This window comes from Cynocephalus volans, chromosome 5 (assembly GCF_027409185.1).
Source record: "Cynocephalus volans isolate mCynVol1 chromosome 5, mCynVol1.pri, whole genome shotgun sequence".
NCBI classification, from domain to species: Eukaryota; Metazoa; Chordata; class Mammalia; order Dermoptera; family Cynocephalidae; genus Cynocephalus; species Cynocephalus volans.
In genome coordinates this window covers 39,949,099-39,973,315 of record NC_084464.1, presented here as the reverse complement: position 1 = coordinate 39,973,315, position 24,217 = coordinate 39,949,099, and the positions used below count along the sequence as shown (strand labels likewise).

Genomic DNA, 24,217 nt, shown 5'->3' with positions numbered 1-24,217 from the left:
CAGTTGTTAAATTTTTAGGAAATTTGAAAGACATTTTTAAATACCACCATTATTAAAATCTAACAATTATATTATTAAAAGGTAATAAATGCTCAAAACTCATCAATTCCTAATTTACTACATTTCACTATTATCTCTGCTCTTGAGTTTGTGTCTGTTGTCTCTACATGGTTGAAATAACATATAAACATGTGCTACTGCACATCTCTTTCCAACTCCATGACTTCAGTGACTTCATATAGGTAGTCAGCCATGGTGGGAATACTTACATCACAGAAATCTGGAAATGGGCAAATGCTTCAAATCAAGACTTGGCTTATTCTTTGTTGGCTGTCTAGATTAAGAAAGTGTTGGAGAAAATATCAATAATGCAAATGAAACTTAAAAGTATGTCATGTGTATAGCTGTTACACTGTGAATGGCCCATTTCGGTTTCCACAAAGTTGTCCGTCACATAATTGACCAACAATGGACATAGGTAGTGCTAAAGTTGAAGGAGGTTTCAGTTAAGTAAATATAATTTGTAGGAGGGTGAAAATGTTGGAATGAAAGGCTTAGTTTTCCTTCTTCCCTTTTGTACATCTCTGTTGTGAACTCAAGGTGTGTGTACAATGAGAAATATGTACTCTGCTTTAGTCATGATGGCCTCACTAGATTTTGAACTACTGGGACCAAAACCTCTACGTCCTCCATACCACTTACAATATTACACGTTATTCACCAGGAAATGCTGGTGGGGGGAATCAGGAAGATTCTGTAGCCCACCCACTATACCTCTGCAGGTCGGAGGCTTGATCAGATAGACAAACTAGCATTGGCCAGTTAGCTCGTTTAGTTAGAGCATGGTGTTGGTAACACCAAGGTCAAGGGTTCAGATCCCCTTACCAGCCTGCCACCAAAAAAAAAAAAAAATCAATACGAAGTAGGCTGGCCAGTTTGCTCAGTTGATTAGAGAATGGTGTTGGTAACACCAAGGTCAAGAGTTTGAATCCACACACTGGTCAGCTGCTCCCCCGAAAACCAAAAAACCCAAGATAGCCAAGATGGGAGGGAAACAGACAACGCACCTCACACATTCCAAGCTCTGAGATTTTCCAGTGTCCTCAACTGGTACTCAGGGAAGTAATTTCAACATTAGGTTATGCTGAAGCTAGTGAAAAATTGAAATGTTTTGAAACAGAACAACTCACAAATTCAGTAAAAACAAAAAAATTTCTAACAGTTGTCTTGTGTATTTTTTTATCGTATTGACACTTCATTGCATTTAATAAAGGTTAACAGGTGATTCCTTACTGATGTTTATTTTTCTAAATTCTCAACTTTTCTAGGATTTATGACCTTTACAAAAAGTCTTCAATGTGGCATCTATGATGTTCTTTAAATAATAAAGTTCAAGAGACATTTTATCTCAGTAAAAAAAAAATACTGGATTCTAATTAAAGTATTACCAAACACCTGGGCAAGGTGTCTATTTCTAGTGGATTTCTACTGCAGGCTTCGGCCCACTCACTCCACTTCCAGTGCTTCGTGTTGGTTTAGCATTGCTCTCTGCCTATAGGCCTTTACACATTCATCGTATTTATAGGGTTTTCCTCAGAGTGAACTCTCTCGTTTTTTGAGAGCTGACTTCCTGCAGAAGGCTCGCCCACATTCAGAACACCCAAAATGTTTCTCTCCTGGTAGATTCTGAGATGGCGACTAAGATCTATCTTCTGACTGAAGGCTTTGCCACACTCTTTACATTGATTCAAAGGGTTTTTCTTCACTGTGAATTTGCTGATGCTCAACAAGATGTGAGCGCCACCTGAAGGCTTTCCACATTATTACATTCATAAGGTTTCTCTTCATTGTGGAATCGCTGATGTTCAATGAGGTCTGAACTACGGCAGAAGGCCTTCCCACAGTCTATACATGCAAAGGTTTCTCTCCAGTGTGGTGACTTTGATGCTTCATAAGAACTGATCGCTGACTAAAACATGTGCCACACTGACTACACTGAGGGGGCTTTTCTCCACTGTGGATTTTAAGATGTTGGAAGAGGCCTGCCTTCTGACTGAAGCCTTTGCCACACTCTTTACATTTTAGGGCTTGCCCTTGCTGTGAAGCCCCTGGTTGCCAGAGACCAGCTCTGCAGGATTCGTTGGACCGGAATAGGTGGTGTGGATTCGGTGAAAAGGAAGAGACAGACCATGGATGTCTAGTTCAAGTGTAGACACCAACCACAAGAATCTTGCTTTATATTTTTTTACTTAACCTTTTACATGATGATTTATCTTTTAATCAAAACATTTCTTATTTCATCTCTATAGAAAAAGAAAAATCAGAAGGTTCCAAAGCCCTCATGCTATGATAAAAACACCCACTCATGCATCAATAGTTCACTCCAAAGCCTGTGGCTTGTGGCCAGAAAACTATACAATAGCAACATGCTTGGCTTTAAAACATCAGACTTTTGGTCTGAATCATAAACCTTAACCTTCTTAGCTTACAATTTAACCCCTTTTTAATCTTACTTATACTTACTACTCTTAATTTTAATAACATTGATTAGTTATGGTTAACAATTTAATATTGCTTATACTCTATATTGATCATTTTAATTTATAATCAAAATCACAATGTTTATACCTTTTATTTCCCTGCCAATAGACTCCGGGAACAGCACAGTGGACAAAGTGAAAAGTTAAATGATCCTACTCAAACTAACAAAAACACATTATATCATTCTTATTATTACTAGGGAAACAACATGTTCTTGGTAAGTCAAATGAAACTGTGGGAATGGGGAAAACAAAGAAATCTGTAACTGGTTAATGATCAAATAATTGTAAACACCACTGCACTCGGACCCACCACCTCCCTGGGGGATGTGGATAGAAATCCAACATAATAACTTCATTCCACACGTACAAGAGCATGACCACAGCCACAATGGGTCCATGCACCCATCACTAACAAGGAAGATTAATAACAAAATTAAATTGAGCCAACCCATACTGGGAACATGCATCAAAAACACCTTTAGTACTGAGAATGTCTTTTAAACAAACCAGTTAATTTTGATGTAATTAAACATGTCCTTTGAGAAACTCCAGGGAATTTCCCAAAGCCATACTAAGCCAAAAGGTTAGGCTGTTTAATTCTGCAAAGCCTTGTCAAGCAACCAAAGGTGAACAAATAAGAAATTCCACGGAGCCATGCCACATACACGGGACACCCATGTAGCCTGCAGAACAAGGGGCATCACTCAGGCTCCCATGCCATTCCCTATAGCAGAATGGCTCACAGCACCTGGTGCTGGGTAAGTTCCGCATGTCTGATGAAGGCCTTTCCACATTCTATACAAGGATGCAGTTTCTTCCCACTGTGGTCCTCCTGTGTATTCGAGGTCATCTTATCCAAGTCAAAGTTTTCCCACATTCATCACATTTACATATTTTTTCACCTGTGGCATCCCCATCCTGCATTTCCAAACTCCCATTAGGTTCACTGTCTCCTCTGTATTTGGCATACTGATACAGTTTTGTTTTGTCCATCAGACCCCTCCCTACATGATTCTGTTTCTTCATAAAGTTCCTGCTTCATATCCAACATGTTATCAGTTCTCACATGACCACCTGAAACAACAGACCATAAAATGTGAGAAGAAAAGACAACCCAAAAAGTGCAGTTTAAGAGACAGCTAGAAAGGTTAATCTTTATTTCAGGTTAATCTTTTTAAAAAAAAAATAATAATATTGTTTAGATAGCTTTGATCATTTTTAAAAGTTCTTCAAACATGTTAGCAAACTATATTTCCTAATATTTTAAGTTAATGTTAACAGAGGATATTATATCTTCTCTTTATTTAGTGTTCAGAGAAATATACTGGTTAGGGTAAAAGGAATGGTAATAATACAGGTGTGGAAGTGAGAAAGAATAAAGCATGGCTAAGTTACCAATAGAATATGGTAAAGTTGATAGGATGTCACTTCTGTGACTACATAAGACTGTAAGTTCCATCTTGCTAGTGGACTCTTTCTATTGATACTTTCCTTTACTGACTTTGATGAAGAAATCCATTGTGTGGAGAAACCCACATGGCAAGGAACGAGGGTAACCTCTGGCTAGCAGTTAGCTTTGTCCAACAGTCTGCAAGAAACTGAGTCCTGCCAACACCCACATGAGGTTGGAAGTGTATCCTTCTCCTGTTAGAGATGAAACCCCAACCCTAGCCAACACCTTGATTACAGCCTGTGAGAGACTGTGAAGCAGAGAACCCAGCTAAGCCATGCCCACATTCTTGACCCACAGAAACTGTAAGATGATAAATGTGTTGTCTTCAGCTGCTAACTTTGCGGTAATTTGTCAAATAACAACAGATAACTAATATTCCGCTAGAACAAAAATACAAATACTGTAAGAACCACTACAATTAAATAGAGAAAAGTAAGGGAAACAAATCACACACTGAAAAGCATATATATGAATATGTATCTATATGCATACATATATGTATCTATGTGTATGTGTATAAATATGCTTATATTCATATTTATATATTTTTTGTATATATGACATATAAAACAGAAAACACAAGAAAATTATATTAAGATCAAACATAGCTGTCATATCAGTCATATTGACAAATGCAAGTGAGCTTAACTCACCCACTGGATCAAATTAGATTTGACCACAAAGCAAAACTCAACTCTATTATGTATACGAGAGATACATCTAAAACAAAACGATTGAGAAAAGTTACAAATAAAGGATGATCAAGGGTAAATTAAGCAAATGCAAATAAAAAGAAGGCAGGCATTAAAATGTCAGTTTCAGAAAAAGGCCAAAGCATGAAATGAGAAAAAGCAGAGTGCTTTATAATGTTAAAGAAAATAATCTACAATGAAGACATAACAAATATGAATAATTACTCAGAAAATAACAGAGGAGTAACTTTCCTAATGCACAAATTATAGGAGATATAAAAAGATAAAGAGAAAAACAAATAATAGAAACTGTGATTGTCCTCTGTCTAAAAAAACACCAAATGGACAGAAAACAAAGATATACGAAATTTAACAAATAATATCAGCAAATTAAATGTTATGGATATATACATACGTCAAGCTCTGTACCTGAAAAATAGAAACATCCTTTTCAGGTGCGCAGTAAATATCAAAGAAAACTGACCATTGGGCAACAGGAAAACCACAATAAATTCTAAAACATATAAATAACACAAACATTGTCAGATCACAATATAGAAAATGTAAAATTAATAACAAAATCAGAAAACAAACACGCCCTTCCATCTGAAAATTTCAAAACTTTCAACCAATTATTGGTTCAAAGACAAAATAAAAATGTAAATTTTCAGATTTTCTAGAAAATAATAGTAAAAACACTACAAGGGAGCTTCAAAGAGTTTGTGGAAAAACAGAATTGAAAGCTAATAAGAATCTTTCAATGAACTTTTTGAGGAAGCTTCATGTGTTTCAAAACGTTTGGGATTCATATAAACCAGTGTTCACTGAAATATTCACAGCATCAAATATTTATATCAGTAATAAAGGGAGAATGAAAACAGAGGGAGAATGAAATCAATTCAGCTCAAAAGTTAAAAAAGGTCAACAAAATAAACCAAGATAGACTTAATAAGTGCACGCTTTATTGGCTTTTCTTCCTTTCCTGTTTCAATGCTCTCTCCTTATGCTTCCTAGGATCACCTTTGATACAATTTACTGCAATCTAAAATAAATAAGTAAATATATAAATAAGCCAAAGGAGATCATAAGGAAGGAATTAACAAAAATAAATGCAGAAATAAATTAAATAAATGTAAAAAAAACCCCACTAATGTTTAAAACCATTGAATACATTACTCTGAACTCATGCATTTTAGGAAAAAATGTACATATGATTGTGTCCAGGAAATATCCTAGAAGCAGTGTTACCTTAGTGGTAAAGAACATCCCTAGCACCCAGAGTTTGTTCTCTAATATCATTCTCCATTAAAAAGAACCAAGGATCCTTCAGAAAAGCTTGATACCAGATCTGAGAATAAGGAAGGTACAAGGTGAGCCTGGAACAATTTATTTTGTTCAGAAAGCAAGCATTCAAAAATTAATAGGGTAATGGAAACACAGGAGAAAGACTGAAGATGTCCACAGAAGCCAAAGATACACCAACTTGAGCATTAGAAAGAGTAATGACTATGGTGGATTGAAACACACTGATTCGATGAAAATCTGTAAGCCCATAATGATACTAACATAGATAAAGTCCTAAAATCTCACATCACTTTAAGGTACCCATTAAAACACTCCTTGAATTTGAAAATTGGTAAATAGAGGGGGAAAACTAAGCATTAATCATGACTTCCTAGTGGGAAGTGATTGAATAGACATATTTGATGAGGGAAAGCTCTATTACAAATAAGAATGCCAGTTAATAATGCAGAAGAAACGAAAGAATTATAAAATCATTCTGTAACTCCTGATTAAATGAGTGACCAACACAAGGATTATCAAACATTATGTATTTTGTTGATGGGAACTGGCCATTCACATAGTGCCAAAGTGACACCACACAGTTAGTTACAAGAGGAAAATTAGCTGTTCAATGCTGGGATCAGACTATTGTCATCCTAAGACAGTGGTTTAATTGTGGGTCACCCAGATATTAGTGTCTCCAATTACCAAATATTAATTTTAGCACAAATGTTTAATTTGAATCCTTCAAGCCTTTAGATCTCACTTCTAGAGGGCCGAGCCCGTGGCGCACTCGTGAGAGTGCGGCGCTGGGAGCACAGCGACGCGCTCCCACCACAGGTTCGGATCCTACATAGGAATGGCCGGTGCGCTCACTGGCTGAGTGCTGGTCACGAAAAAGACAAAAAAAATAAATAAATAGATCTCACTTCTAGTTTACAGGAAATATAGGGGATGTCGAAAAATAAAATAAAAAATAAAAAAAAAAGAAATTCAGGGTATGTGGTTAGAAAAAGTAAATGACATACTGAGGAAGTAAACAGAAAATTCCAGAGGGTAGGACACTGGCTCATCAAAAAGACTCTGTTATGAGGAAAAAAGAGGGGGACTGTTATAGAGTAAAAAATAATTAAAAGTCATAAAAATCAGATGTATTGTGTGGCCCTGGTTTGGACAAATCAGCTTTAAAGCCATTTTGGAAAAAAATGGACCAATCTGAATTTGGGCCTTAATTACCTTATGCTCTCATTATGTAATTAGAGCATAAAAATAGCACATCTGACTCTACTGATAAACAACAAAATGTTAATATATAAATGTATTATTATGGCCCTAGAGTTAAATGCAGAAGGAATTCAAGTATGGAGATCACTGAATCTCAGTGGTTAGAGAATCTTCATGGAAGATAATGGGAAGTGGGTGGACACTGCAGAAAGAGAGCCAGTTAAAAATTTCTCCTTCTCAGGTAAGTTCAGGGGGTGGGGCAGGAAATGGAAAGGAGGTGTAGTGGATTGAATTATGTTCCTTCAAAACTCATTGAAACTCGAGTTGTGTCCCCCAAGTTTTATGTATTAGAAACTTAGTCCCCGCTTTGACTGTTAAGAGGGTGGGAAATCCTCTTATGGTAATTGAAAGGTGGAGCCTTGAAGAGGTGACTGGATTGCACAGTAGTGAATGGATTAAAAATGGTGGTCAGGGGCGTGGTTCTGAGGGCTTTAAAAGAAGGGGAGGGTCTGTCTTGCTCTCTCTCTGCTTCCACCATCTTGCAATATGAGACCACTGGGTCACTGTTGCCACCACCAGGTGCACTTTGGACTTCCTAGCCTCAGAAACTGTAAGCAATAAATTTCATTTTCTTTATAAATTACCCAGTTCCAAGTATTTTGTTATAAGCAACGGAAATAGACTAATACAGGATGCTTACAAACTGATCCAGGAGGCTGGAAAATAGCAGTTGACCAGAAGCCACCAGGCCAGAAGAGATAACCAGCATGGCATGGCCTGTAGAAAGAGCATCAATGATCTTCCTGAACTTTAATATTCTTCAGGGAGTCTTCTCATCCTAGCTGGCAGACTTGATTTCCTGTGCCCACACCTACCCTGAAATTTACCTTGAAGTTGTTGCTTTACTCTCTATGGTTGCATAAGAGTTTTTCTAGACTATACCCAAGGGAAGGGCAAATCTTTTAAACGTGGTGTACGAGGGTACTTCAGAAGGTTCGTAGAAAAATATAAGTAGAAAGTAATATGAATCTTTCCATGAATTTTTTGAAATACCCTCATATATGTGTGTCACCTTGTGATTTTTGGTAAAGAAAGCCCATAGTGTTTTGTTTTAATTATCATCTTTAAAAATATTACAATCACAAATAAGGTGTCAACAAATTCTACCCTCCCTTTTTTCAAAGTTGTACTTATCAAAACCAATTTGCCCTGAAAGTCCCAGTATCAACATCTCCTTTTCTGTCAAGCCTCTGACGACTCTGGTCATAATTAATGTGCCTTAACATTATTTATTTGGACCTTATACTTACTTGTTTATGTAGCTTATTCTCCTTCATTAAACTGTAAGTTTCTCAACTGCAAATTCATCTCCTACTCATCTCTGCATATATCTTTGGTATAATTAATTACACACAGGCGGTGCTTAATAAATACTCTATGCTTAAAACTTTTAGAAGCATATGCTGGCGTTAGATTAACACTGAAGGGCTGCTGTAATTAGATTTATGGAGACTGTTGGTTTTAATGAATAAGGAGAGTCCATAAAGCTTAGGTTGACATTTATAGTATGCTTTATTGCTTTTCTTTAATATTATTAGATAAAAAAATCTTAAATTATTAATATTTTCAATTTACAACTTCTCACTATTTGTTACAGCTACACCCACTGACAACATAATATAAAGCAGGGACATCATTATATTTTCTCATTTTCTTCCTGACATTACACTCTCATAATTTTAATTTCTATTAAGTTCTCACAGCCAAAGAACTGCAAACTTCAGGGGGATTGACTGATACAGTTATTCAGTATGTCAATCAACTTGGGTTTGCAGAAGACTTATATCACTTTTCCCATCTCTGGTTCTCATATATCTGATCTTATTTCTTTTCTTTTTAAATGTCAAATATTGCACACACCTTTCTCAATGCGACCTGAGAAAAACCAAGAGACATTCTTGGCTGACAAGTATCATTCCTTTAGCTGGATTCCTGTAGGCCCTGTCCACAGGCTGAAGACACATTGGCATCCTACTTTCCCATACTAAAAGCTGGGAGGTCCCTCAAACTCAGCTGCTCCCCCATCTACCAACAAGTAGTGTTGTGGACTCTTTTGTATTCATCATGCAGTTTTCCATCTTTCCTTCTGGAAAGACAGCCAAAAGATAATTGGACTTACTTTGTACTTTGACTTGGAATATACTTTATGTGCCTTAAATGTAAAGTGGGATAGGAACTAGAGAGAATAGGTGAATGCTTCATACTGGTGAAATTAACATTAGGGTATGTGAACACATTCATATTTTGATAGGAATTTGAAACCAATATACCGAGTATAAAAACTCTAAAGGTCCTAAATGCTTATGTTTTATATCATTTTGATTTCAAATAACACTTCTATGGGAATAAGATCAGGTAGAAATTTGGTTTACATTTGTCACAGGTAATGCTGTTGGTACATATTTTATAAAATTCACATAACTCCTCAGAAGAACTGGGTATTCATTAAGTCTCCCTAAGGAAGAAAATGTGAATAGCAAACTAAGACCTCCATAGGGCATATGTATGTCAGTATGAGGGAAATGGGTGCCTTTCGGATATATGTTATTTATTAATCTGAGGGAAATGTGTATTTTTCATGTGGTTGTTTCACGACACATATCCCTCACCTTTCAGATATGTTTTCTGTGATTTGTGTTTTTTGTTAAAGCAGCATACATTTTCTCATTAACCCTGACAGTTTGTATTTTACAGTAGTTAACAGAAAATTAGGAGGTTAAATGGAAATCATGGTCCTTGCATCTTTGCTTCTCTGACCAAAAATTAAATGGTGGTGTGAATATTGTTCAAGGAGTAAAATAATAAAAGGGGAAAAAATAAACAGCATAAAGAGCAGGAACATCCAGAGCCCAAACTTCTCTCAAGATGGTACCTGGCATCACCACATGTATGATAAACTTGCTACCTCATCCATACTCAAATCAGACCTGGCTGTTTCTATGAAAAGCATAGAGACAGGCATGTCACATTGCCACTAAGGAAACTACTTCTTCCAGGAAGGCTCTTTTTTATACTTACCACTTTCCTATACTGGGGTTGTATCCCAAAGGTCACTCTTAAGCTGGATATTCAATGACTTCTCTGGTGAATGTAGAGATCTTGCCTCCTTCCAGAGCACTTCTTGTACACATTTGCTTGAACCTAAGGATAAAAAATTATTCTTATTGTACAGATAAGGAATTTTGATGAGATTAAATAACTTGCCCAAGATCACAGAGCTGACAAGTGGTGTGATCTAGATATAATATGAAGGTACTTCAAAACGCTCATGGAAAAATGGAATTAAAATATAATATGGCCAGTCAAGATGGCAGAATAGACAGTCCCCAGTGTCACTCTCTCCTACAAATCAACCAATTTACAACTATTAAAAAGCAACGACAGCCAAGCTGGGGCCACGAGAGCTCAGTGGAAGAAGAAGAGAGACCTATGGAGTACATGAATGTGGGAGAAGCCACGATTAGGGACAGAAAGAACTACTCTGACCGTTTCGAGCCCCAGCTGCTTCCAGGCTGGAGCTGGTGAGCGCACAGAGCAGGAGCTGGCAAAAGCCGCTGCTGTGCCCTTCGGATGAAGTTGCTTGGAGGTTGCAAGGGAGAAGAAGGCCTTGGTGGCCCCCAGGCCAGGAAGACCACTAACAGGGTTCCAGTGGACCCACATAGGAGCGAGGAGCCACAACTGAATAAAGGAGCCACTGAGAGGCTGGTGAATCATTGCAAGGGACGGCCCATGGCACCCCCATGGGAAGGGTTTGGAGTGCAGGAAGTGGGAAGACAGGCCCCCCCCGGGAGAACACTGGGACACAGCAAGGACAGCTGATCTGCCTTCCAATCAGTGCAGGACCACTCAGACTGGTCAGGAATATAGAACTGCAGGCGGTGCAGTTCACTGAAAAGACGCAGGCCCAGACCAGAATTTCCACACAACCCAGGTGTACTGGACCTCATGAGAGCTGGAAGTACCTATAAAGTCGACCATTAAAAACTGATCCGCTTATAAAGCCTTCCTCAGGGAATCAGCAGCAAAGCAGCAACTGAGCTCAACCACAGAGTTCCTCCATTTTAGAGGTAAGCAAAGGACAACAAATCAGTTTCAGTGCAGAGTTTAAGCAGTAGGAACAGCAAACAATCTAACACAGAACTGGAAGAAAAAACAAAATACCCACAAACCAGAGACAAAGTTTGATATTAACTAGTAAAGGTCTCACAACACCAAAGGACACCTATAAAACTGAGAAGGACTGGAAGTCCCCTGGGCTCCCAAGCCAGGGAGTGGGGAGGGCTGGGGGCCCCAGCCATGCCCCCCAACACCCGCAACCAGCCAGCAATGACCACCAAGCTGCCGCAAGAAGCACCCCAGGCTCCCAAGCTGGGGTGGTGGGGGGCAAGGGCTTCGGCCCTCCCCCCACGTCTGCACCCAGCCCAGCTATGACAAAACCACCGCTGGAAGCCCTCTGGTCTTCTCTGCAGGAATGAGGGGGGTACCATAGGCCGCAACCCTGCCCCTCCTCCTTCCTCCTTCTCCCACCCTATTTCCTTCCCCCTTTCCCCCAACTGCTCTGCAACAAAATCATAGAATGTAAAAAAATAATATTAATAAATAAACTTTAAAAAAATAAATAAAAAGATAATAGGAATCTTTCCATGAACTTTTTGAAGTACCCTTGTACTGGCAGTCTGACCACTACACTTACGGACTCTTTACAAATAGGGCTGGCTGTGTTTGTGAAATCATTACTAATAGCTAAAATCTCAGAATTTGGTCAAAAAAAATGTTTCCAGTGAAGTTAGGAGACAGAGACAAATTTCTTAATCAGTTTGCAAGAGCAATGAATAGCAGAGCCTGGAAGAAGAAAAACAGAAAGACACTGCTTTAGTCCAGTAAAGAATGAACATAAGATCTTGTTTGATTCTGTCCCTCCACATACTTGGAAGCCCAGGATTTAGAGTTTGTATAACAGAGTAATGGATTACCCCTCTCTCACTTGCTGGCCATCATCTCCAAGCTCTGTCTTCAGATTCTCCAGTATAGCTACTGCCACTTCCACATTCTCTGTATGATTCTCTTGCACACAGTCTTTAAAGCTCCTTGGGAAAGATGGCCAGGAACTGCTCCAGCATGAGCAGTTCCAGGATCTGCTCCTCAGTGTGCATCTCTGGCTTCAGACAGTTATGAGAAAGTTCCTGGAGCCCACTAAGAACCTCCTTGGGTCCAGGGGCCTCCTGCTTGAAACATTAGTGAGAGAGCCCCTGGTTAGGGTGCACATTCTAAGGCAGTCTAGACTTCTCCCAAGGATGTTCTTCTCTTCCAGTTTCACTATGTGCAAATCCCCCTGGCTCCTGGGGTTTGTGAACCAGAGGGGTCAGTGTCACACTGAATCTCACTTGGCAGAAATCTTGGGCTGCAATGGCTCTGAAAAAAATTCACCTGACTTAGGGTGCAGGGGTCAGGAAGGTGAGCGCCCTCCTTGGGGACCAGAAGTTACTGTAAACAGAACAAAGTTACCAGGGCAGCCAAGAACTGACATAAGCTTGTTAACGTCATACCGCAAGATAAAAAATACCAAGTGACAAACCAAGCCAAACATTTTAGGGACAAACTGTTGCCAAGGCTGAGGAGACAGATCTTTACTGGGCAGTAGAAACCAGGGAAACCCAGCCCATGTACTATCACTTTGGAGGCTACGTCTCATCCCTCCCTGGAGGTCTTTACCGGTTGAGGGCACTCCCTGCAGCCAGGGCTGGGCAAGGAGAGTGGAGGGTCACCGCACACTCCCCAGCCTCTAGCATCTTCCTTCTTTCTTCAATCCGCTCTGGAGCCCCATTCTTCACACCAAAGCCGCAAAATGGCAGGCTCTTTTCAGGAGAGCAGGGGACAGCACTTGAGCATGAGCAAAAACATGCACACAGGTACACACCTCCACTAGTCTGTTAGGAATCCTGAGAGGCTACTTCGGGGCCTACCTATGAACTTTGGAGCTTTGGGCTTCTCTGTTTTCTCTACTCTCCAGCTGGCCTGCTCGCGATTCCCATGCCCTCCTTCTTCTCCCCAAGCTGCCAGGCCAGGGCTCAGCCTCCCTCAGAGTCAAAATCACAGCTTCTGCATACCCCACCCACAGTCTCCTGGAAAGCAGCTTTATGTCTTTCAGGTAACTGTGAGGAGACCCCTTCACCCAGAAAATGTATGTCAGAAAACAGTAGCAGAAAAGATGCCAGTCTTCTAGTCAAGAAATTTGAAAGTCACGTTCTGCATTACTTTATAGTAGCACCTCTCTGTGCCAAGCACCAAAGCAAATTATATGGACCAGACAGGTTTATTACAAAATGGATGGAGGAATGATGGAATGAACCCAGGCAAAGTTATTCCAACGTGTTCACTTTGTCAACCGAAATTAAGGCTGTTTAGGCAAAAGATCTTTAGAAGTTTATTGGTAGCCAAATGTGAGGATTAACCTGGGAAACACTAACCAACAGAGTTGGAAAGTGCTCCAAAGTCTGCTACAAGCAAAGGTATTTCATAGGGGAGTTTCAAAAAGGAGGGGGAAAAGCTACAAGTACGCTTGTCCTTTTCTCGTGAAACAATCGCAATCACTGGGTACTGTACACAGCATGGGAGCCGGAAGTGTCTCCATGCAATCTGAAGCAGAAGCTTCATGCCTCAGCTATTCTTAACAATAATATCTAAATGCTTATTCAAAACCAGCAGAACACTGTTTATCGTAAGAACAAGATGTCCACACCAAGTTCATGAGACTTATCCCAAGGCAGTGGGTTTTGGAAAACCTGCTTTTTTTGATTTCCTTCATCGATTTCACCAACCAAGTTATTTCCTTTCTAAGGGGCATTGGGCAAGTTGGGATGAGATTTCTCTCACTATGGATTCATGTTCTCAGTTTTGTTCCTCTATGCTCTGTTACCTAAGTAATGCCTTGAATACTCAAGCAAATAAAAAGTAATTTTGATGTAAAAAGCCCAGAAAAACAAGTTTTGATAAAACCTACTACTCTACCCAGCACCCTTTAAAAGAAATTGCATATACCGTTCCTGTGAAATATCAGTTATACATATTGTTAACAGCTTTTTCCTCCTTTCCCTACAAATCTGATGGTTAAATTTTTATGTGTCAACTTGGCTAGGCGATGTGCCCAGATGTTGCTGTTAAGGTATTCTGTAGTTGTGATTAACATCTACAGCCAGTTGACTTTAAGTGAAAGAGATTACCCTGCATAATGTGGGTGGGCTTCATCCAATCAGTTAAAGACCTTAAGAACAAAATCAGATTCCTCAGAAGAAGGAATTTTGCCTCAAGATGGTAACACAGAAATCCTGTCTGAGTTCCCAGCCTGCTAGCCTGACTTGCAGATTTTGGACATAGTCCCCCACGCCTTTTGTTTGCAGCTCTCACGGTAGTGAGACGATCCCCACATCTGTGTTGATTCCTCTGACCCTTGCCTGGTACTGTTCCATGGGTAACATGTATTCTGATCTCACACTAAATTCTTCAGTAAAACAAATTTGTTTCTACAATGTCTGCTCCTTCAAAGTCTTCAGAATACTCACTTCTCACTGCTCAGTATTTACAGTTGCACTGGTGTGGGGTGGGATATGGCATCACTTCAATGCTGGTCCCAGAAGTGTGTTCTCCACCCAGATGACTCTGTCTACAAACCTCCATCCTAGGAACAAACCAAGATGGCTGGCATCAGAAAGGTAAACATTAAAAACATTAAAGAAAACAGTACAGAATTGAGGTGGCAGGGCATTTCTGTCAGATCAAGGAAAACCCAGTCTCCTTGAATTGCCAAAGGCAGGAAAAAGCAGCGCAAAAGAATTCACACTTTCAACCCAGCACAGACAAGAATACCCTGGTGTTTTGCTGAGGCCCTTTACTTCTGCCTTTATGTGTTTTGCTTTCGCTAACATGCCCCATGACCTCAGTGAGGTCCTATCTCTTCAACGTGAGCTCTAGAACCATCACCCTCTCTGCCTTCAACCCCCAGATCCTGGCCTCAAATTACTTGGGCAGGGTGGTAGGCACTACCCCAATACGAGAGGCTTCAAAATGTGCCTTTTCACATGCATCTGTGACCTCAGTACCTGCTGGCCACAAGGTGGCTCACAGTTTTGTGGAGTCCAGTGTGTCTTACATCTGACCTGCCTGAAGTGCTGACAGACAATTCAGGGAAACTGTGCATCCCTTTGCAACACAGAGCCCTACTCTGAGGAGTGAACACCATTTCACCTTCCCAAAAAGTGTTCCCTCTTTCCTGTTCACAATGTAGACCAAAGCAATCATCTGCAGTTTCTATCAATTTGGTATTCAACTCAAAACTTACATGAGTTACGTTTCAGAGATCAAGAAATTTCAGGTCTGTTACTCAGGAGTGAGAAGTCACTGTTAACATAGAAAAAGAATAACAAAGTAATTTTAGGGTCCAGATTTCTTTCCTTAGTTTCACATCTGCATATACAGGGTTTGGGGATTAGGGTTGAGAAGTTAGGCTATGGTCTAATGGACAGCTCTACTGGGATTCCCACAGAGGTACAAAAAAATTTTTTTCTAAATTGAACTCATTAACTTTCTACCCTCTCTCAAATCTGAACTCTCCTGGTTAATAATAGGTATCTAGCTTCACACAGTCACTCAAATAAATCCTTGAAAATCATCCTAAGACCAATGCCAACCCCAACTCAGTAAGAGTTCCCCAAGTTTGTCCCATTCACCATACCTCTGAGCCTTTGCATATGCCACACCACATGTTGAGAAACGCTAAATGCAAGTGGTCAGAAGTCAGAAACACTTGGAACTCCTTGGGAGGTTATTTGCTTTAGTTTTGGTCCAGGTACCTCAGTCAACCTCAGAGGCTTACTGCATCAGTAAGTCAATAGGCCTGGGGCTTTGACTAAACAAGAACCACTTGAAGAATTATCTATTGGGATTCCTAACTAAAAAGACAATCTATTTTCTACCAGGAGTGTTGCTTTACCTCCCACAGATTTGTTACTTTTCTTCCCCTGGGTGACGGTGCCGCAAAAGGATTACTCAAAGCCCATTTCTTCTGAGCAGTGAGAGACCCCAAGGGGTTAATTTCCCAGAACTCTCAAGAGTGAGGCATTCCTTCTTTTTGGAAATTAACCATGAATTGGGGTTCTCTCCCCACATTTATTTTCCAGACCAGGAAGTTACAGAAAAAGAACATAGGTGGAGTAATAGTTTAACAATAAAGGCTGGTAACAAGCAAAGTGACATTCCATAATGCAATTTGCAAAAGGTTAAGTCAATCCACCAACAAAAGCTTGATCTTAGCAAACACTGTTTTTCTCTACGGCTATTTCCCAGTGTCTTTACTTATCAATCAGTAACTTATCTGTACTTGAGCCAGCAACCTTGCTGTGTTACAATTCTTTATCTTACAACAGAGACTTTTAGCCTGGGGGAAGTTTCCGGTCTTTTGCAAGGTTAACATTTTATAGTGTAATTTTAAGAAGTTAAGCTAAACTGGAAACTACAGTGAACTAGATTCTGTGAAATATATTTGCTCTATAAATGTAAGTATGCTCCACGAAGAGGTCACTAATACACAATCATCCCTGAGAGCATAGTGATAAATCAAAGGCAAAGATAGCAAGATCAATAGGTTGATATTTCTAGATTTAATAAGGTTATGTGGTCCCTATCATCAACCACCATCGTTTCCATCAAAATTCAATGTTGCATCTATATACCAGTAGCAACAAAACAACAAAAGGCCTGCACATAAGGTAAGTAAAAACAATGTTTGGAATTGAAGTTTGTTCTTAATAAACCAACACAAACTCCATGTGGCACATGATTTCTAAATGGCTTTACCTTATGAGTTGTAAAACTGTATTCTATGATATTAGGGCCTTAGTCATTATGCTGATGGAATCATTTTTCAGTGACTTCTCACTTCTTCAACAGTTAGAGGGATGAAGTGTCAATTAAGGCATTAACTTTTACCACACTCTTTTTTTGAGAGTAACTTCTTATGCAACAAAAGCCTTTGGGATATCTTCACCACATAAATCATTGATGACACTTTCCTTTGGCATGTATCTTTTGGTGTTTAGTAAGATTAGAGCTCCCACGGAAAGCTTTCCCACACTCATCACACTCGTATGGTTTCTCGCCAGTGTGGATTCTCTGGTGTTCAATAAGGGTTGAGATCTGGTTGAATGCTTTTCCACACTCTCCACACTCATAGGGCTTTTCTCCAGAGTGGATTCTCTGATGTTTGATGAGGGCTGAACTCACACAGAAAGCTTTCCCACACTCAACACACTCATAAGGTTTCTCACCAGTATGAATTCTCTGATGTTTGATAAGGTCTGAGCTCACACTAAATGCTTTGCCACACTCAGTACATTCATAGGGTTTCTCTCCATTGTGGATTCTCTGATGTATAATCAGATGTGCCTTCGCACTGAAGGCTTTCTTACACTCATTACAAGCATACGGCTTTTCGCCAGTATGGATTCTTTCATGAACAGTAAGGGTTGAGCGCACATTGAAGGCTTTTCCACAGTGATCGCACTCATAGGGTTTCTCTCCAGTGTGGATTCTCCGATGTCGAACAAGGCCTGAACTCTGTGCAAACTTCTTTCCACACTCACTGCATTTATATCGTCTTTCTTCTGTGGGCCTGCCTTCATGCCTTTCTAACTGGTCCTCAAAGTGAGAAACTTGTTCATACTCAGGAATCTGTAAAGTATCCCCATTATATATGCTGGGGACCTTCTGGTGTGGGTCCATCCTTACAAAAAAATCTTCCCTTCAGAGTTGACACCTTGCTCACACCTCTGGCCTTGATTCCTGAAACAATAAACAGACCTTTCAAATGTACTTGATTCCCTGATGTTTTTTGGGGGGGTGGGGTGGGGGGAGTTGGCTGGTATGGGGATCTGAACCCATGATCTTGGTGTTATAAGGCTGTGCTATTCCTTGATGCTAAAGCAATACAATGTGATACAGACTTAACTAAGGCTCTCAAACACATTTGGTAATCCCAGGACTTACCAATCATATGGGTGCCACATATTTTCACTCATCCTGTACCATGACACAGTAAAATCACAGAAGTATTGGAATGAATACCTGACTCAAATGGCTATTTAAATCTATCCTCTATAAAAGTATCTAAAACACAGAATCTGGGATATAAGAAAATATACAAATAATATATAGTTCCTATTTTAAAAGATTTTTTTATCATATTTAATTAAATTAGGAAACAAGATAAATTGGAAGAGATTTGCAGATAGAGCAGGAGGAGTATGGGAATAGAGAAGGCAAAAGAAAAATAAATTAAACAGACACGTAAGTTTGGAAAGACGATAGTAACATCACTGACAGGTATATTTTACCACCCACAGGAGTCCACACTACTTTAGCTAGAAGAAAGACATGGAGAAAAAAAAAGCTCTGCTCGTTGCTATGCAACTGCTGTTACTGCAGCTGTGGTTGCTATCATAAACAGTATCTTAGCAACAGGAATGCTTTGTTTCTTCTGGAACTGTGACAGAGTAAACCCTTCAGTTCTCCAGAGAAAGAGGTCCCACCAGCCCATTCCATCTTTATAGTTCAGACCAACATGTGGAAAAGTTGGTAGACTGCTGCCACTGTCTTTTCCTCTGGGAACAGACCCAATTTTGTCTCCAAACTTGACAAAACTTTTGCTGCAAACTCAAATTATATTAATTATTCCTCTCTGCCTTTTTCCATTTTACAAATAGTTTTATGTATCAACAATGATGTGAAGTTGACAGCATAAGCCCTTGATATGATGAGAATGGTACTTCACCTCTGTGGTTTTCTTTCCCCAAACCAATAACCTCAGTACAATAATTACAAAAACAGTCAAAAGTCAATTGAACAACATTCTACAAGAAAACTAATACAAAGGAGAGCTGAGGACACAGGGCCAAGAGAAAATAAGGTCTCCATTCCCCCATCCCGCTGCCGGAAATTCAGCCCTGTCAGAAAAAGCTGGTTCGGGTCACTCCTGTGATAAGGAGTCTTTCAGAGACTGCCTGGGACTGGGGGTACTGGACCCAAGAAATGTGCCTGGCAAAGCAGCTCCCGCCCAGTCATCCCATCTCCCAGGGTCTGTGGGGAGTTGGCTTGGTCAGTGCAATAAGGGCAGGATGGGGGAGGAAAAAGGGAAGGGAAAGAAGGAGAAGAGGAGGGTTGAGAAAGGGGAGACAAAAGGGGAGGAAAAGAGAAAAGGGGAAGAGAGTGGGAAAGGGGGTGGAAGAGGGCAGAGGTGGAGAAGGGTGAGGGGAGGGAAGGGACAGAACTGAGGTGACCTGGCACAGCATGAAGTTTCTCCCTTCCTCCATGGCTGTTCACTCCAGGGCCACACAAAACCCTAGGAGAAAGTCAAGAGGGAACTCACCTGGAAAACTGGTTAGACTAAGTGACCAAGCGATTGAGGACAGCTGTTGCTCTACAGAGGTCGACTTCCATGGAAACCCGTCCCTGGGGACCTGGAGGTTTCCCTCTCAGTGGTTCGTGAGCTGGGAAGAATGGAGGGTGTGAAAAAGGATTGTATTTATTCCAAAGAAGGCATTTTACGCTTTTTATCTCCTCTAATCCTGCAGGGCAGATATTAAAGCTCTTCTCTCCTTTATAACAGAAAACTGAGAAGCAAATAAATTTTCCAAAGTTAGACTGACAAAACAGCCAAGATGAACTCTGAACCTAGGTCTTACCTCCCAGGTGATGCACCTTATGGCTTCTCAGGGCTTAGCACTCCGAGACTAATCCCAAAATTAACTGTAAATTTAACACCATTCCAGTAAAAATATCAAGTTTTTAGAAGTAGATTTTAACATTCATATAGAAAAATAAGACTACTTGGAAACACCGAAGAAGGGCACTCAAGGAGGCACTGTCCTACAGGATTTTAAACATAAAGTCTTGATACTTAGTGTGGTATGGGCGAGATAGACAAATTGTGCAGAATAGCAAGTCCAGAAACAGAAATTCAGCATATAATAAAGGTAGCAAATAAGTAAGAAAAAGATGCATAGACTCTTCCATAAATGTATGAAAAGAACTGGATATCCATCTGGAAAGACGTCAAATTCCTACTTCATTCTATACACCAAGAAATACTCGTATTCCAAATAAAAGGTGAAATGTTACAAATGAAACCATGAAAGTACCAGAGGAAAACCTGAGGAGTCTTTTATGACCTCAGAGTAGAAAGGCCTTTCTAATTATGAGCCAAAATCCAGAGGCCATTTATGAAAAGATTGATAAGTTTGACCACCACACAAAGAATCAAAACTCCTGCAAGTAAAAACAAACAAGAACACCTTAAGCAATGTGAAAGACAAAAAATGGAAACATATTTACAACTTATATCTCAGACAACTGGCAGTGAAGATGGAGATCCTGAACAATAAAAATCATGGAAATGGCAGAGCTGAGCTGGATTCCTCCCTGCTCCAGCCTCATTCTGAACGTAACCAGACTCTGCTAAGCATTCAGGCCACACTTATCCTGCTCCTATTAAATAGCAGCTTAAAAAAAAAAGTTTCTCTAGGTCCCTTACTGCCAGAACCTCCAGAAGACCACAGAATGTCAAAGTTTAACACTTAAAACTCTCCTGTAGAGGGAAGAGTCTCTGTGATTAACATTTCAGTGGTGTATTCTCCAGTGGCACTGGACAGATTATTTTCCCAGTTATTCTCCCTCTGCTCCCAGAGCTAGCAATTCTTGCCAGGTTACTTCCTGTGTGCAAGAGCTGGGACCTGGAAAAAACTAAACACATGAACTTATGAAGGAATCTCTGTGGAAACAAATAAATTAGCAGAGCAGGAAATCCCAGGGAGGTAAGGAGGGGAAAAAATAATTGCAACAAATACCTGGATAGCACTTCCTATGTACCAAGTACTTAAGTCTGTTTGTTTTGGTGGCTGGCTGGTACAGGGATGGAACCCTGGACCTTGGTGTCACCAGCACCATGTTCTAACCAATTGAGCTAACCAGCCAGTTCCTGTACCAAGTACTATTCATGTAATCCTTACAACAACTTTAGGCAGGTGCTTTTATCATCCCCATTTACAGAGGAGGAAATAAAGGCACAGAAAGATTAAGTGACTTGGCCAGAATGGTGGGCTAGCTTCAAATTTGCATGCCTAAAAAGTAGACAGGGAAAAGAGAATTCCTAAAAGACTAAAAATTTTAAGATGACTTGATAAATACCTCTCTCTCTTCCCACCTGCTGTCTGGGTTGATCTAACTCCTTAAAGTCGTCCAGCTTAGCCACTTCCCCAAGGACAATCAACCTCCCACCCACCTCCCAGTGCTGCTCCTACTCCCAGACATGGTGCTCCTCAGGCAGAATGGTCAGGAAATAGCCTTAGCCATTGTCAACAGAGTCAGATCAGAGTATGCTAGCCTGGAGAATTTTCTCATTAACAGAATCCTTGGGACTCGCTCCTCTAAAGATGCAGACATGCAGCTTTCCTATAATTGGAAAATTCTCAATATTTTAAGATTCCTTTCCAGGTCCTCTTCTTCGGGAACACTTCTGTAAAAGAAACATTATTTTACTCAAATAAAAAGCAAAGACTGAAATAGCTGTTACACTTACTAAGCGTTATGAGAAGAAAAAAGCACAATGTCAAATAAGGGGCTAATTTGCAAAGAGCTAGGGGCTAATTTGCAAAGAGCTTTAAGATCACATGCTAAGACAGTGGGTCTGTCACGGGAACGTCCCTGCCATTGCCTCTGAGGACCGCTGGCGGAGGTGGAAGGACGTCATGACAACAGCATCGAGGTTGCTGGAAGGCGGCCCTGGCGTGGATGGAAGTGACTGCTAAACAGAAGGGTGAATGCTAAAAAGAAGCGTGACCATTTACTGCCAAGCTGAAATATAAAGGCCTATTCTGCCTTCAAAAGGAAATGTCACGGGCACAAGAAGTTGCGGTAGAAAAGGAAGCCTCTTCTAAATTTAGAGCTCCTAATACTTATTTCCAATTATTTGCAGTTTTTCCCTTTTGTTTGAAAACGCGAGCTGAAGGTCTGGTGGGCAGTGATACCAACTGTACCAGGAGCACACTTATAGTTGTGACTCAGTGAAGCTCGGAACACGGCAGAAAAGACTAGCAGTCCCAACTTTTGGCTCCCGCAGCACGGAACCTCAAAAGCCCGTCCCAGGAAGGTTGCATTTGAGCGTAATTCCCACCGTCCCAGTAGAGATTGCCTCTCCTGAAGTGCCTGACCACGTCTTACCCCGGCTGGACCTGGGAGAGGTCTGAGAGCTTGCAGCTGTGCAACATCCACACCGCCGGGGCCCAAACGCATTCCAGCTCACCCCTACCCAAGAAGCACCCAGCTCCGAGGCCTCCCCGCGGGGCGGAAGTCTTCAACAGTACTTCCGGGGCGGACTCAGAAGCCCGGAAGCCTCTGGGCGGGCCCTGGCTTCGCCCGGCGGGGGCGGAGGCTGGGGAACACACTGTATCAGCTGTGGCCCTGGTCCGGACCTGGCCATCTCTGGAGCTACTTGTCTCGGGCTATCGGCAAGGCTCCAGTTTCCTACCTCACTGATCACGAGGGTAGATTTTGCTTCCTGAGTTTTACTTTTAGGGTACGACTACCCTTGAATGTTGGAACTTAAAGACATTGTAGCTGGGAAACATCTCTAGTTTGGGCCCTACAGAATCCCTTAAACAGACACACGGGGACAAAAGAGCTCTGGTCTTCATTATTAATGATTTGAAAGCCAACGCTGTATATCCCATGTGCTTTCTCAAAGATTAGGGACCAGACCCTGGAGCAGGTCTTTCAAAACATGACTGTGATACTGCAAAATTTCTCGGGCTACTCAGTTATTTGTGAAAGAATTTAACTGAGGACACCACAGTCAATATATAGGTTTGAACACACTGATAAGAAAAAATAATTCCTAAAATGAAACAATACAGGTAGAGGCAGGAAGTTTTAATCCATCCCGTGTCAGAGCATGAATTAGGAATATACAATAACAAGAGTCACCTGAGGGCAAAACCAGCCAAAAATATGAGCAAAGCTACAGGAAACCTGGATTCTATTTCCACCTGTACCACTCACTAACTTAATGGGTGACCCAGTGCAAGCCACCTGGCCTCTCTGGACCTCCACTTACAGAATGGATTGGAATATAAAATGATCTCCAAACCTAGCATTCTACAGACTGAATATCTGAACACAGCAGAGCCATGCAGTTATTTCTTTAGTGTATTACACTAAACTAATTTTCTATCCCTGGGGTTGATCCTTTCTAAACCTGTTGAAGGACTAGCCAGTTAACTCATCTGGTTAGAATTGGTGCTGATAACACCAAGGTCCAGGGTTCAATCCCTCTTTTAGCCAGCTGCCAAAAAGACCCCCCAAAACCCAAAAACCTATTGTAGAAAGTATAACTGAGCTACAAATGGACACGAGTGTGGTTTTTGTTTTTTTAAGGCCTGCTTTTTAACTATTTGAATTAGGAAATTACCTCTCCCCACCCCCCATATGTGCCTTTCTAAGTATCATTAACATTCTATGTTAATCCTAAGAACTTTATGGAAATGAGTTTTAATTAACAAACTCTAACATTCTGGTTTGTGGTTTCCCTGGAGAATTGGTAATTATTCCTGTCTAGAGGCTGCCCAAGGGACTGTCGAGGGTCATATGTTGTTCCCAAGGCTAAATATTTGATAATTTATAGCCCTTTTGCTAAAGAGATAGACCCTAGTGTTTTACTTTTGATGCTACGGTAAGGATCCAAGATGTGGAAGGCTAAAACTAGACTTGTGCTCTTTTAACACTCATACTCCTACAATGCTTAGTTAGCATAGGGATGGTGGTAGATCCGATGTTGGAAGCAACCTTAAAACATTATCAGCATTTTTATTGTTTGCAAATGCCCTGACATATATGTTGCTGTGAACGCCAAACACAAAGCT

The 24,217-nt window shown here is 40.6% G+C and overlaps 2 protein-coding genes across 5 annotated transcripts in view; one reads left to right on the top strand and one right to left on the bottom strand.

Annotated features, from left to right (window-relative positions):
- Positions 1–24,217, top strand: part of LOC134377893 (zinc finger protein 184) — a 944,311-nt gene that overhangs the window by 149,686 nt on the left and 770,408 nt on the right. The gene's annotated exons all lie outside the window — the stretch shown is intronic.
- Positions 2,197–22,632, bottom strand: LOC134377920 (zinc finger protein with KRAB and SCAN domains 8-like). 4 transcript variants are annotated; one of them, XR_010023590.1, is made up of 9 exons: positions 22,521–22,632; positions 19,672–19,792; positions 15,592–15,650; positions 14,816–14,931; positions 10,275–10,397; positions 7,897–7,973; positions 5,118–5,202; positions 4,650–4,716; positions 2,197–3,617 (listed from the first exon to the last, which is right to left on the bottom strand). XR_010023590.1 is itself a non-coding variant. In XM_063096731.1 (3 exons), exon 3 carries the CDS (start codon positions 18,027–18,029, stop codon positions 17,304–17,306), a length of 726 nt encoding a protein of 241 aa, XP_062952801.1. In that variant the 5' UTR covers positions 18,030–18,089; positions 19,672–19,792; positions 22,521–22,632; the 3' UTR covers positions 16,372–17,303. The 4 variants fall into 4 exon arrangements, 1 of the variants encoding a protein (XP_062952801.1); XR_010023589.1 differs by lacking the exon at positions 4,650–4,716; XR_010023591.1 differs by lacking the exons at positions 4,650–4,716; positions 7,897–7,973.

Bases quoted from the DNA above. Each gene is read 5' to 3' on its own strand.
- LOC134377920 (XM_063096731.1), bottom strand. From the start codon at position 18,029: ATGGACCCACACCAGAAGGTCCCCAGCATATATAATGGGGATACTTTA.